Source organism: Falco biarmicus, chromosome 6 (assembly GCF_023638135.1).
Source record: "Falco biarmicus isolate bFalBia1 chromosome 6, bFalBia1.pri, whole genome shotgun sequence".
In the NCBI taxonomy this organism is placed as follows: Eukaryota; Metazoa; Chordata; class Aves; order Falconiformes; family Falconidae; genus Falco; species Falco biarmicus.
In genome coordinates, this window is record NC_079293.1 from 89029388 (window position 1) to 89043346 (window position 13959).

The 13959-nt window shown below is 51.9% G+C and overlaps 1 protein-coding gene and 1 long non-coding RNA gene across 6 annotated transcripts in view; one reads left to right on the forward strand and one right to left on the reverse strand.

The window, feature by feature from the left end:
• Positions 1 to 10030, forward strand: part of SERTAD2 (SERTA domain containing 2) — an 84780-nt gene extending 74750 nt beyond the window's left edge. For all 5 annotated transcript variants that reach the window (XM_056343659.1, XM_056343660.1, XM_056343662.1 and 2 more), the window contains one exon: positions 4518 to 10030. In XM_056343659.1, the coding sequence (XP_056199634.1) occupies positions 4522 to 5466 (945 nt within the window). In that variant the 5' untranslated portion in view covers positions 4518 to 4521 and the 3' untranslated portion in view covers positions 5467 to 10030. The remainder of the gene's footprint in view (positions 1 to 4517) is intronic.
• Positions 9728 to 12812, reverse strand: LOC130151418 (uncharacterized). Its single transcript, XR_008822570.1, has 3 exons — positions 12078 to 12812; positions 11324 to 11621; positions 9728 to 10777 (listed from the first exon to the last, which is right to left on the reverse strand). It is a non-coding gene; the product is annotated as an uncharacterized LOC130151418 (long non-coding RNA).
• Positions 12813 to 13959: the final 1147 nt, after the last annotated feature.

Genomic DNA, 13959 nt, shown 5'->3' on the forward strand with positions numbered 1-13959 from the left:
AATGACTTTTGCTGGCAGATGGGTGGAAATGCAGCAGTAATACATCTGGCTGGGATTGCTGCTCAGCCAAAATAGATGCACGAAAGACCCTCTGTGGACATGACCCTTTGTCGCTGCCTGTCCAGGCTTGCATTTTGGTGGGTTGCTGTTGTCTGACTGTCCCCATTACGGCCATATGACTTGGTAGGCCAACTGTCCTCTGACACTTGAGAGGATGCGGGTGTATCTCGTTTTGTACTGATCTTTGGCCAAGCCAATCTGTAAGTTTGGCGGTTTTGTTTTCCTAGCAGGAGCTTTGGCTGGAAAGGCTAGGAGCAGTTTTTTGAGATGTACAGAACCAAACCAGATCAAATGTTGGCATTGTACAGCTTAGTTTTTTGGGGGTTTTGTTATGTTCAGTATCTGGAGATATACGACATTGATCTCTTTAATGTAGGTATGAAGCTGTTGATGGAAGGAGAGAAGAGATGGTTTGAACTGTAAAGAACAAATGGGCAACGTTGTCTTAAGCTCTGGGGTGGTCAGAAACTAAAATTCCTTTAAGGAGACCCAGAGAAAGTCTTGCAAGCCTGAAAGCGTGTCTGGTTTTATTGACTCTGTCAGTTGGTCTAAAAGATACTGCCTCCTTGCTTTGCGTCAAATGAATCAAGTGATTTATGGAAACTGGAGGAAAATGGTTTTACAGTTCCCATTTGCATGCCAGAGGAGAAGGGAAGAAAATAAAACTTTATAAAACTGAGAGTCTAGTGGTGCTCATTTGGGCCCACTCTTTGGAGGAATAAACACCCCTTGCTTAGGCTGGCATCCTGCTTTGCTGCTTGAATAGTTAAACCAGCTTCAGTTCAGAGAGCTTTACTGGGGAAAAGGAAACCGAAAGCTGTGCTGAAGAGCAAGTAGGTGAAATTGGGAGTTGCCTGATCTATTTTATCTTTTAAAAGGACAAGCTCTGAACCAAGCTGTGTGAAGATCAAGTGAAATATGAAAGCTTGACAGTGATACATGCAGGAAACCTTGAATCATTTCTAAGCTTCCTGGAAAATGATGTAGTGATGTTATTGTCATGTTTACTAGTGATGATCCCATACCTCTTACTGATCAGCTTAAAAAATGTCTTAACTACCAGCTCCTCAATCCTGGATGCAAACGGGCTCAACTGGATTCATTTGAAATGCTTGTTGACGCCCCCAACAATAATAATTAATAATCCAGTGCAGAGAATGGAGTGTGGCCACCCAATTGGTCTGTTTTCTTTATCATGGGGAAAAAGGTTTGCTTTGTAGAGTGAATATTTCTATACATGCCTGGCAGAGCCTGACAAACTTCAAAACTCTCATAGTCCCTAAGACATTTAAAATTTTTTCCTTCACACAGAGCATTGCTGTTTCTTTAGGACAGAGTCTGTCTTTTTTTCAGGGGGAGGAGATAGGAAGGGATGGGAAGCTGCTAGCTCTCCTCCTGACCCATTGCTGCTGTGAAAACATGCTGGACTGGGGTAGGGGTTTCGGTTCTTGCTAGCCCAGTCCTCCCTTTCTTGCCCTATCTGGCCAAAGTGGAAGGAAGCATGTCTGTCGTGAACATCTGAACAGCAGAGCCCCCCGTCATACCCCAACCCCCGTGCACGGCTCTGGAGTAGTCCGTGGAAGTGACACTAGGGAGCAGAGAAAAACCAGACTTCGGCAGTAGTGCTAAATTTCAGAGGTTTTGTTCACCCAAGATTCCAGGCGCGGGGATTGCTGGTAGCTGGCCAAGGAGCTTGGATGACAGCCTACCTGTTCCTCAGCTCCGCTCAGCTTGCTCCCTCCCCCCTGCCTTTCTTTTTTTAATTGCATAATATGCTAGAAAATGATCTGGATTTGGGACTTATTTTTAACAGAAGAGGCTCACTTCACCCGATCTGATTTTGGATTTAATGTCCAGCAAATGCTTTCTGAATTATTTTTTTTGTCTTTTGCCATTGAAACCCTGATTTCTTCTGCCCCCTCTCCCACTTTGCAAGTGGTCTTTGCTTTTAAATTTTTGTCAGCCATTCTTGGGGATGTTTGCCAGTCCTTAGCTACGTTGTCTTTCTGCAGAACCAGTATATGATGATCAAATTGGTGTTAGACCTGCCTGGTGCAGTCATTTTGCAGGCATGGATCCCGTGGGGGGAACAGGGAATTGTACTCAAATAAAAGGAAGGCAAGTTTTGTCTCCTAGACGATAGCTGCATAATAAAACTGCATACAAGAGGAGTCAGATTTGGGGTTAAAAAATATACGCTTGTTGCAACTTCTGTCTGGGCATTTTTCACTTTTTTCTTTTAAACAGAAAAAACAAGGCAGAAATCTTCATGCCATTTTATTAGTGTTTTGTTAAATGGAGGGGAGGGATGCAGGCGTGGCCGGGGGCTGTCTGTGATCCTACGAAAAGGGTGACTGGGTTAGCGCTCCAGCACCTCACCGCTCTGCCTGGGAAGAGAGAGAGGAAACCCGAGTGTTTGCCCGAAGATGTGGAAACAGGCCGAGCATGGGGTGCTGTTCTGCCGGGCCTGCGATCGTACCCCCGTCTCCGTAGGACTTCTCCTTGGCTGATTTGATGCAGCCCATGGGACAGGCACCTGAAGTGTTAGTACGGCCTCTGCTCCTCCTAGATTTGATTTAGATGTCATAAAATAGCTTGTCTGGTAAACTGGGTCCATGCAGGTCGCGGGGGAGAGAGCTGGGGGGAAGCTGCCGTCTCACAAGCACCAAAAGAAGTGCCTGGCACAGGGGCTGTGCTGTTTCACCTGATTAATTGCTGGTATTTCAACAAACCAGACCCTGGCTACTTAGTGAAGGTGGGGGGGTAGAGTGATGCAGAGGGTTTCTGACCCTAATGCCCTCCCAGTTCAGATGCATAATGTTAGGTCGTGCCTCTGTCACAGCACAGCACAGCAGTTCCTTCATTCCTCTGTGTTTGGGGGCATCTTTGTGTCACAAAAATAATGGTGACAAAATGAGGCTGGGACTGTGCTGTGTAGAGGAGCATTTCCAGGCACTCTGAAACATCCTGGAAGAGACAGCACCAGGGATTGAACTGCCCTACTTACTCTTAGCCCAGAAATTATTTATGATGTGGGGCAAGTTTGGTATAATTCCCTTTGTTTCCTTCTGCAAAATCTGCCATCTGACTGGGAGAAAAGCACATGCATTTATGCTGATTTGTGTTCTTTGGAAAGCCCTACAGCATTCTTTTGTTCTCAAATGAGACCTGACATGGATGTAGTCCTGAGTGAGGAACACGCTTTGATGGGGGAGAAGTGAAGACAAATGGTGCATCTGGAGCGATGCATCCTTGCTGTGGTGCGAAAGCTGTTCTGCCTGTGGCGAGCAAGTTCCTGAAAACCTTACCAGAGGAAGCAAAGGCTGCCGGTGTTGCCTTAGCCAGGCGGAGGCTGAGGAAAGGGTTTCAGACCCCATCATATAAAAACGCTTCCCGCAGCCAGAAGCGCAGGGGCTGCAAGCCCAGCCCGCCCCAGCCCGCTGCCAGGGCTTGCTGTGGGGGTGGGGACGTAGCGCACCCCCCAGTCCAAGGTGCAGCGGGGCCCACGCTCCCCACGTGGATTCGGAGCGCAGGACTAGAGGTGCTGCTGGGCGCCTGGTTCCGGGGGGGGGTGCTCAGCTCTTCAGGAGGTACCCAACCCCTGTGAAGTTTCCTGAAGAAGATGCCCCCAGCCTCAAAGCGGGACCCAGGCGCTGTCGGGGTTGAAGGCCCTGGCTGCAGCAGCAGAGTGTAGCGCAGAGAGTCTTCTTGGGGAGTAGACTAAAAGACCTGATGGATCATCTTCTTCATCTGTAATCTCTCTAATTCCGAGTGTAATAACTGCATTGCCTGCTCTAGTACATTCCTTAGGCGATCAGTTAAATAAACCCACGCGGTCAGGTACATGCATATATCCTGGCGTGCTAAGGGGTTGGATCTCCTGACTTCCCTGGAAGGCTTCTCTCAGCAACTGCGCGAGCCTCGCTCCCCTTCCCACCGGCAACGTGCTTTTAGACGAAAAAGGGAAATGCATTGTGAGAACCTCGGTGCGTTACATGTGTGTTCGCAGGCAGAGTACTGCATCAGTCGGGAAATGGAAAGGAGCGCTCAGTATAGCGTCTGTAGCTTGTGCACCTAGGTGTAGATACTTGGGGACCATATGCTTAATGTATGCGAGAGGGAAATTTGCTGCCAGGCGCGTAAGGGCTTGAGTTTTATAGATGCTGGTTGAATTTCGGCTTGGAATTTACCAGCGTGGCTATGCTTAAACACAGCGGGCCAGAGCACCGTGTTAAGGCGGCTGCTGCCTCCTCATCCCGCTGCTATGAGCCGAGAGTGAGTTGTTCGTGGGACGGGTTTCCAGTTGTGACCGTCAGGGGTAAGCAAGGAGGGGACGGAGCCGCCAGTCTGTCCACACCACGCGTGTGAGGGAGTGGGTGGGCCAGGGTGGCGAGTCTGGTGCGAGGGACGGGCTTCAGGCTTCGCCCGCTTCATCAGTCTCGTCTCTTTCCTTTCAGATATATGTTGGGGAAAGGAGGAAAGCGGAAGTTTGACGAGCATGAAGATGGGTTGGAAGGCAAAGTGGTGTCTCCTACTGACGGTCCCTCTAGGGTGTCTTACACCTTACAGCGTCAGACTATCTTCAACATTTCCCTTATGAAACTTTATAACCACAGGCCATTAACTGAGCCGAGCTTGCAAAAGACAGTTTTAATTAACAACATGTTGAGGCGAATCCAGGAAGAACTCAAACAAGAAGGCAGCTTGAGGCCCGTGTTCGTGACCGCTTCGCAGCCCGCCGACCCTCTCAGCGACAACTTCCGCGAGGCCCAGCCGGCGTTCAGCCATCTCGCTTCCCAGCCCCTTCTCCCCACTGACTTTGTAAGCACTATGCCCCTGGAGTCCTGCCTCACCCCAGCCTCTTTGCTCGAGGACGACACTTTTTGCACTTCCCCGACTGTCCAGCACGATGGTCCGACAAAACCACCACCTCCTGCTCTCCAACCAGTAAAGGACAGCTTCTCCTCAGCCTTGGACGAAATCGAGGAGCTTTGTCCAGCACCTACCTCCGCAGAGGCAGTAGCAGCCGAAACGGCAGCCGGCGACTCCAAAGCCCACCCCAGTGAGTCCAACGTTCAAAAGCCCGAGGGCCTCCCGGAGAGCAGAACAGCCGAATCGAAACTCATGGACTCGCTACCTGGCAACTTCGAGATAACAACTTCCACAGGTTTCCTCACAGACTTGACCCTGGATGATATTCTGTTCGCTGACATTGATACGTCCATGTATGATTTTGACCCCTGCACGTCTGCCACGGGGGCTGCCTCAAAAATGGCTCCTGTCTCCGCAGATGAGCTCCTAAAAACTCTCGCTCCGTACAGCAGTCAGCCAGTAACTCCAAATCAGCCTTTCAAAATGGACCTCACAGAACTGGATCACATCATGGAGGTGCTTGTTGGGTCTTAAAATATAGAAATATAGCAATTTTTTTTTTTTTTTTAATTTTAAGTACCAGTATATACACTTGGTAGTATTTCCATAGTCCCTCCCACCCCCGATTCACAGCACTGTGCATGCGTCCTTGCTTGCCTTTTTTGAAAAGAAAAGGATCACACTAGTTTTTGCTTCAAGCAGAGTTGGAGTGCCTTCATCCATGTATGACCACTTCTAATGTATTTTTTTTTTAAAGTGGTTCCTCAAGGAAGACCGAATATCCTGGTATAGGAAAGAGTATGTATTGTAGACAATGTTATGTTACTACAAAAAAAAAGAAAAAAAAAAAAAAAAAAAGAAAAAAAATTGTAAAAGCTAAGCACAAGGATTATGTTGGGGAAAGCTGTAAATTGCATGTGCATATTTGTCTATTTTTTCTATAAGTTTTATTGCAAGAGGTAAAAAATTTTATTATTTAGATAATCTCAATACCATTTTAGCCCTGTATAGGTTGATTTAGCAATTCAGCCTTTTGGAGGCATTAACCTGCTCCTCTTTAAGTGTTGCATTTACATGGCTGTTTAGAAACTGCTGCCCAAATTTATTTTATATTTTTGTACAGATTCTGCAGTTTATGATATTGTTTTTTCTAAAAACAAATGCTGTTTATACACACAAAAAATAGCTATTTTGATAGGATTTGCTCACATAGTTCCTGCATAATTCAGATGTACAAGAACCACTTGTACTTTTATACAGAGTTGTAATGTTTTATATGTGTATGGTGCAAAGAGAAAATTGGATCAAATAAGCCTGCAGTCGGTTTCCCTGAATGCAAACAAAAAAAGTGCTTTAAGAAAGGGCTGGGAGCTGCTTCTGTAGGAGTTTCACAAGTGTTTGCTCCCTGCTGTACCCACTGCGCGCTACTGTGATTCCTGAAACTTAGAGCCATGTCCTTTTCCAACACGTATGTGAAGCAGTTGGCAGGAAACAGTTGTGGAACTTCACCCAAAGAGGTCCTGAGCACCACCGCGGCCGCAGCCTCCCTGCCCCGGCGCCAGGCTGGTGCCCCCAAGCCCACCTGTGTCCCCTTGCCGAGGCGTCCATCCTGCGTGACGTGGAGCGCCTTAACACGGCGGCAGATCAGCGCTTCCTCACCCGAAGCTCCTGGGAGTGGTTTTGAGGGAGAACATGCCCGTTGCCTGCCGAGAGCCGACCTCTCACGGAGACCTTCCTGACTGATGGGCACACACGGAGCAGGCGGAAGACTGGTGTTGACAGCGTCCACTCGCCCTTTCTTGGAGCATTTCTCCTTCCTCCCCTCTCCCCACCTCACTGTGCTAAGTGCTGAAAAAGGTAACTTCAGTATTACTGCAGTGAAGCTCATCTCTTAACCTGCACTGGATGGACTTGCTTTAATATCCATTGCTGTTGGAACTGGAGCCAGTCACGTTCCATCACTTGGCATCTCGTATAGGGTTGGTTTCTTGTATCAACTGTGTTACCTGCTTTACACTTTATAGACCCGTTTTACAACGAATATACAGACACAGCTTTCTATGCATGGTCCCGTTCCCTGTAACACCTGAGAAATCTTCTCCTTACTGCACCAATAGCATTTTTTTAAGTTCATGATGGTGTACATTTAATTTAAAAAAAAACCAATGTTTGCAATGTATCATGCCTATTGCTGAAGTTGCTATGGCATTTTAGTTTTTCAATGGTACTTTAGCTGTTGAGTGCCGGTTACAACCTATATTGTTGACATGCCTATGGCTTCTTTAGGAATAACTTTTATATTTATTTAAGAAATTTTAAATTATGTTTTACGTCATTTGGCAATATTCAGTCAGTTCTGCTCCCTTCTTGTCATGGATGAAATTGGGTCTTGCCTGCCTTTTAAGGAGGCAGCTTTTTATAAATTGGCACTTTAAAACAGGCCATATATATTTATTAGTATATAGATAGATAGATGTAACATAGATATGCACACAGACACAGTATAAAAGCAAATACATTTTGCAATGAAGGAACTCCTAATTGAAATGAAATGCGTCATGTACAATTACGAAACGCGCTTCTGGCTCCTAATTCATCTGCCAGGGTGAGATGCGTGGTAGGGGAGGGGGGACTTGTGGAGCGGGTGGGTTTGCTTGCTTCTTTTTTCCAAGCTGAACTCAGTGAAGCAGTGGGATTGCTGAAGGATTTGCAGTTGTTTCCTTACATGGACTAAAAAAAAAAATATAGTAATAATAAAAAAAAAATTAATTGCTTTGAACAGAAAACTGTTGACCAAGTGTAGCTTTAGGGACCATCAGAGGCGAGGGGGTGGGTAAGGAGGGGGGGCGGTGCTGTCTCACGCCCAGCAGGACCAGCCCTTGCCTCAGCCACAGCCCTCGGCCCTTGTCGGGAAACAGTCGGCTCTGCCCATTGCGCGTTTCTGGTGACTGGGGCGATGGCACCATGCCAGGGTGCCGGGGCTGTCCCCGCAAACCTGCAGGCGCACGGTCACATCAGCTGTTCCACACGGTGACTGGGTAAGCACTTGCCTTACCAGGGCTAAAACCCAACTGACGGCACGCTGGATGGAACTGCCTGTTTTTTTGGGAATACTTACGCATTTAAACAAGTACCATATGCTAGGCAAGAGTTCGCATCGATGCGGTTTGTGGAGAGCTGTGCTGTTAAGTGGGGTTGAAGTTTTTATGTCCACAGAACAGGAGCTTGAGCTCTAAATCCACGTTACCACTCGTAAGATGATGTCTGTGTATCCTTGGTGCTGAAGCGCACGTCCTGCGGGGTATCCGTGCAGGAATCCCGTAGGACATAAGCCTGCCTGACTTACGGGACTAGGCGAAAGGGCGGCGAGGCTGGCGCAGGCTGCGGAGGGAAGGGCTCTGCGGCCCTTGCTCCCCGCACAGTCACTTCCCGCCTGTAGCGTGGCCTTTGCCCTGGTCCTAACAGCAGCCACGTTCGGAATTTCTGAGACCTACACCAGGGATGGAGATTGACATTAATGTGCAATGAAGTGACAAGATGGGAGCAGAATTAAAGAGCTTTGGATTTGAAGTGATTTTTTTTTTTTCATAAATTATTTATTCTTTTTTTTTTTTCCTTCTGTAAATATATTTATTTTATTGTGAAGCTAACAACATCTGGATTGTAACATGTACAGAATGTATGGTAGGAATGTATTCTCTTGTAGGAATGTAAATCTGTATGAAAAAGGGTACGGGAGCCAGATTCAGAGAAAATGAATTGAGTTCCAGTCAGGATATGCATGGCTCACATGACTTACCCCCACCCCACCCCTTTTTTTCTAATATGGGTCCGGTTTGAAATATGCAAAAAAAGTATGGATGAGGGGCAGTTTTATGTTCAAAATTAGGCCTAGCCGGGCTCCTACCCCATCAGCCTCGTGAGCCGGGCGTCCCTTGGGAGCTGCAGCAGAAGGCAGGAGCAAGCGCCGTCCCCTCCGTCGCGCTGGGCTGGCCGGTGTAGGAAAAGGTGGCGTTTGTAACGCCTGCGGGAAGCCGCGCTCGAGCCCCCGGTGCTGGACGGCTGGAGAAGGTGGCAGGATGTCACCTCCAGCCCCAGAAGCTGCGGCAGCCAGTGCCACCTCGCTGCCCTGCCTGTCCCACCGGCCGGTGCCTGGACACCACGGGTCCCCTCCAGAGCCCGGCGGCACCGCACGGCCCGCTGTGCGATGGGGAGCTTCCCTCGGCGAGAGCACGGCTTGGAGCAGTGTCGTCCCTGAGCACATCCGCCTGGCGCGGGCCTGGCAGCCAGCTGGGCACACCAGGCCTGCCAGCCAAGCTGGACCCTCGCAAAGGGGATTCGGTTTTTCCTCAGCGCTGTGTGGTCATAGCCCGGGTTGTTTAAAACTGATGTTCTGAATTTAAAAGTTTACACTTTGATCACCATTAAGTTGAGTAAATGGTAATGGGTCCTGTCCGACAAACGGTTTAATTCACTCCGGCATATTGTGACCTTTTGGTTCTTGTTACAGGGTTTCTTTTGGGTTTGTCCCCCCCCCCAGCCCCCTACCAGGTTTCAGTATCCTGCTTCTGTGCAAGTTGCTTTCAGTGCTTCTATTAATTAATGAGACTGAACATTTTTAAAGTCATTAATTCTTTTTTAAGCACTTTTTCTGAAAATAAGCCTAATGCAAGTTCTGGAACCTCTTTAAAAACACAAATTGCAGATAAAATCCCAGCCTTGACTCCTGTCTAGTTCTGAGCGTAATCCATACTAGCGCCTGTAAAGGCCAAGATTCTGGAAAAGGTGTAAATAGTGTGACATGTTCAGTGCATGGTTGTTTGAACAGGGCTTGTTATTGTCAAAAAAAAAAAAAAAAAAAAAAAGAAAAAAAGAAAAAAAAAAAAGAAAAAAAGGCTGTATTTCCCCTTCCCCTCCCACAGACCTTAGAGCTGTGCCTTTTCTATGCAATATTACAGACATATACATCTGAAACCAGATTACTGTATTCACATGTAGGTATGGGCTGTAATCAAAAAAACAATGGGACAAATTGTACATGGAAATGAGCAGTCTTACTTTTGTAGTTTTATATTATACAATAAACAATTAAAATAAATTCTGGCTTCATTCTTTCCCTCCACAGATGAGGACAGTAAGGGGGAGACGGACCCCACGGGGGGGAGTGGCAGGGGGCAAGGGACCGCCCGGTCCCCACCCTGCTCTTCTGTACAAACAAGAGAAATGTCACCTTGTGTGAGGCGTTTGTTGGTGACGGAGAGGTGCCCTGGGTGGCCGTGTCCCTCCGTGGCTGCTCTTGGACTCGGAGGGACCGGGGGCTGCTCAGCTCCACCACGGTGCGATCTGCGGCTCTTGACTCGGGCCACCTGGAGCGTGCAGCTTGCCAGGTGCCACCAGGCTACCAGAGAGGAATCCGTCCAGGTTTGATACATATAGTGCACTGGCCTTCAGGGCATTAAATCCCAGCAGGAAACATCTGATACCTTAATCCATCCCTCCATTAACCAGTGCCCTCTGCCCCCCAGGTGGCTGGGCCAGCCGGGAGGGAGATCTCGCCCCGCTTTGGCTCAAGCCTTTTGCGGCAATGAAGCGGCACCGCTGGGGCGCAAATGAGTCACCCCCTGCGGCCCCCCCAGCCTCCAACACCCACAGGAACACGACTGCTCCATTGGGATTTACAGCCGAACCAAAAAGCAGACAGTTGAAAAGCAGCAAGTTTTCCCCTACGCTGACGCACCGCACAAAGCATCGTCGGCGGCGGCGAGCTGGCTCCTGTGACTGGTGCGGCGGTGGCAGCATGCGGCATGGGGCTCTAGGCACCAGCGGCCCGCTCGGGGACAAATGGCTGCGGGGGACACAAGAAAGGCAAGGAAAGGAGAGGTTGGAAGAGTTAAAAGCCAGCCCAGGGATTGAATTTCTGTGTGCTCAGCTCAGAGGGCGAAATGCACCCAGGGCTACGGTGCAAACGCTTTCCCCAGCGGCTCCGCTCCTGGCCAGGCCACAGGGTGTTCACCCCGCGCCGGTGGCTGCCGGCGGGCTGCCGGCACGTCTCCATTGCCGCTGCATCGACCTGGCGCAGGGACACGTGGAAGGTGCCACCGCTGACGCTCCCAAAGCCACTGCGGTTTGGGTAGCCACGTACCTTTGAAGAGCTCCTTTTCTCACTTGTGACTTTGGTACCAGGTGCCACCAGCCCCAAAGGCCAAGGCTGCGCCAGAGCCGCACTTACCCCCCTCCCTGGGTGAGCGGCTTCCCACCCGCTCCAACCCCCCAGCTCAACAGCAACCCAGTGCTCGGGGCTTGTGCAACGGGGCTACGTGTGCAGGGAGCTGCCAAGCGTTGGTGGCGTTGAGTTCTGGGGTACCCCACACCGGAGGGGTAAGGCACTCACCTTGTTTCTCGGGGTGACAGGAGCCTGGGGTGCCCTCAGGACTGAAGGGACCGTCCCTCCCTCGCTGAGGTTGCCCCAGGAGGGGGGTTTACAGGCAAAGGAGCCATCATGGTGCTGAGCGGCGGCTCCTTGCCAGCAGCACCAGCCCAGGTCTGCACTCAGCTCCGCCGCTGCTCAGGACCACCACGAGCCGGTGCAGCAGCTCCACAGCCGACAGCAGCCACGAAGCTCCTCCCTGGGCCCAAAGCACCGGGAGATCGGGGCGTTGCGGCCGGGGTGGGCACCAGCTTTCACTGCCCTGGCTCAAATACACGCCACGAGGGCAAGAAACACGCTGAAACGCAGCACCGAGGCAAGGAGGGCAGAGCGAAAGGCAGCCCAGTCCCACCGCACTCCCCAGTGCCCTCGCCCAGAAGGGAGGGTGCTCCCAGCCCCCAGCCCTGACCCAGGAGCGGAGGGACACGTGTCCCCCCCCCACACACCGGCGGCGGGGGCGAGCCCTGCCCTCGCAGCACTGCCAGCTCCCCCGCATCTTGTACTCACCAGGGAAACCACATGCGGGAAAAGCCACTGGGGGAAAAACCACCCCCCTCCGGCCCCAGGTAGGACTTCATAGAGCTGCTCTGAACCACAGCAGAGACGGGTCCGTAGGGATGCTGGCTCCACGGCTGAGCTCTGCGAGGAGCCGCTTCTCCCTTCCCACTTCACCCCTTTTTTTCACCTCCCTCCCGCTGAGCCCCCCCATCCCACTCACCTCCATCACTGGCGCTCACAGGCTCCTCTCTCCGCCTGGTCCCTGCGCATCATCTGCCTCCTCTCCAGGCAGCTCCCTCCTTCCACAGCTCCTCTCGCTTCGGAAGAAACTGCCTTAGCAACTGGCAGCAGGCCAGCAGGATCATGGGTTTTTTCCTCCAGCCCCCTCCTCCTCCTCCAAATAACGAGATGGCCAAGGAGGGGGCCGGGGCTGCAGGGCCCCGTGTGCTGTGGCTGCGGGGGCTGCGTGCGGCAGTGGGCTGGGCACAGCCCACCCGCTCCCAAAACCTCTGTAACCAAGGCCCCAGGTACACCAGCTGCTGCAGGGTCACGCGGGGCAGGGAGGTTTCTGGTCCTCCTGCCCCTCTCCCTTTTCCAACCGACACGTGCCCAAAAGCCGGCCAGCTCCTCCCCAAACACCTCCCGATCCAGAGCATCTGCCAGGAGAAGGCACATCGCGGGGAACAGGAGGAACACGTTTCAGATCGCCCGTTTCTGCAAGGATTTCCTTCCATTCTTCTGGCCCTGCTTACTCACCTCAGGCTACTCTCCCCGGACTCTTTCCTCTGCCGTTTCCTCTCCTTTTCCCCCTATTCAAGGGGCTTCCTCCCCCTCCCCGTTCCTCCTCTTGCCTTCTCTCCCTTGTGCAGTTTGGTGCCACTTGCTGCCTGTACATCTCCCTTCCTGGTGCGAGCGGGGATGACATGGGTTCTGTGCTTGTGCCAGGCTCTGCGTTTATTAGAAAGGGGGGGGGGGGGGGGGGGGGGGGGGGGGGGGAGCAAAAAAAAAAAAAGCCCCAGAAGGCTGGAAGTTTGCTAGCAGACAATACCCAGGCAGGGTAACAGCAGTCCCGCTTTCCCGCTTTCCCAGCACGGCTGCTCCAGTTCACTGCGTTGCGCATCGGAGGTAACAGCCCAGTAATGCCAGTTCCTGCTGCCCGCTCCTGCCTGCCGGGGGGGTCCGCACTGCGGGAGGCACGGAGGGATGAAACCCCCGCCCCTCTGCTCCCCTCTGTCCCCCGCCTGCCCCCAGCTGGGGGCGAAAGCCTGGGGAAGCAGATCTGCCCGATGTAACCTGGAATTAAGGGTGGGGGGAGCAGGAGACTCCCCACCGGGAAAAATTCCCAGAGAACTTCAGCATGAGGGGCCACACACCCGGGGTGGGGGGGCTTCCAGTCCTGCGGGTCTTTCCTGGAGAGTGGTGCCGCCCAGGTGCGTCCGGGCAGCTGGCTCAGTGCACGACGGTTTCAGGACCAGCCGTTTTTAAGCACAGCCCCTCTGCTTTCACACCTCTCGCCTCCCAGCCCAACGTCAAGGAGCTGCCTTCTGCCACCCCTGCATGGGACCCAGGGGGTGCCCTCAGCCACTGACGGCTGCCCCCCAGCTTGAGAAGACAAAGTTAAACACCCTCATTTCAAGGGCTGAGGAGCACCTACTGAACACCCCACCCGGTACGTGCCCTCCGTAGGGCCGGCACAGACCACCTGGTGCGTGTGACCCCCCAGGCTGCCGGTGTGGACCCCCTGTGAGTACAGCTGCAAGGACCCCGGTTTAGGTTCCACCAGGGTTTGAGGAAGGTCTGGTGAGCTGAGCTGAGCTGCCAGCTCCAGCAGCAAGGCTTGATCCCAGCTGTCAGCTTTCATCCCAGGAGGGGCTTGGGGGTCAGGAGCAGCTCAGCTCCAGATCTCAGAAGCCTTTCAGGGGCTACCTGTGCATCCTAGTGGCCTCCACAAGCAGCAGCTGCTCTACCTCTGCCCCCCCAACACCGTCAAACGGGGAGAAAGCAAAGCACAGGGCCCCCCCAGCAGGGACCGAGCTGGCCGTGCTCCGACAGGGCCACGGTCACGCTCCTCAGACCAGTCCCTCCCGTGACGAACCTCACGG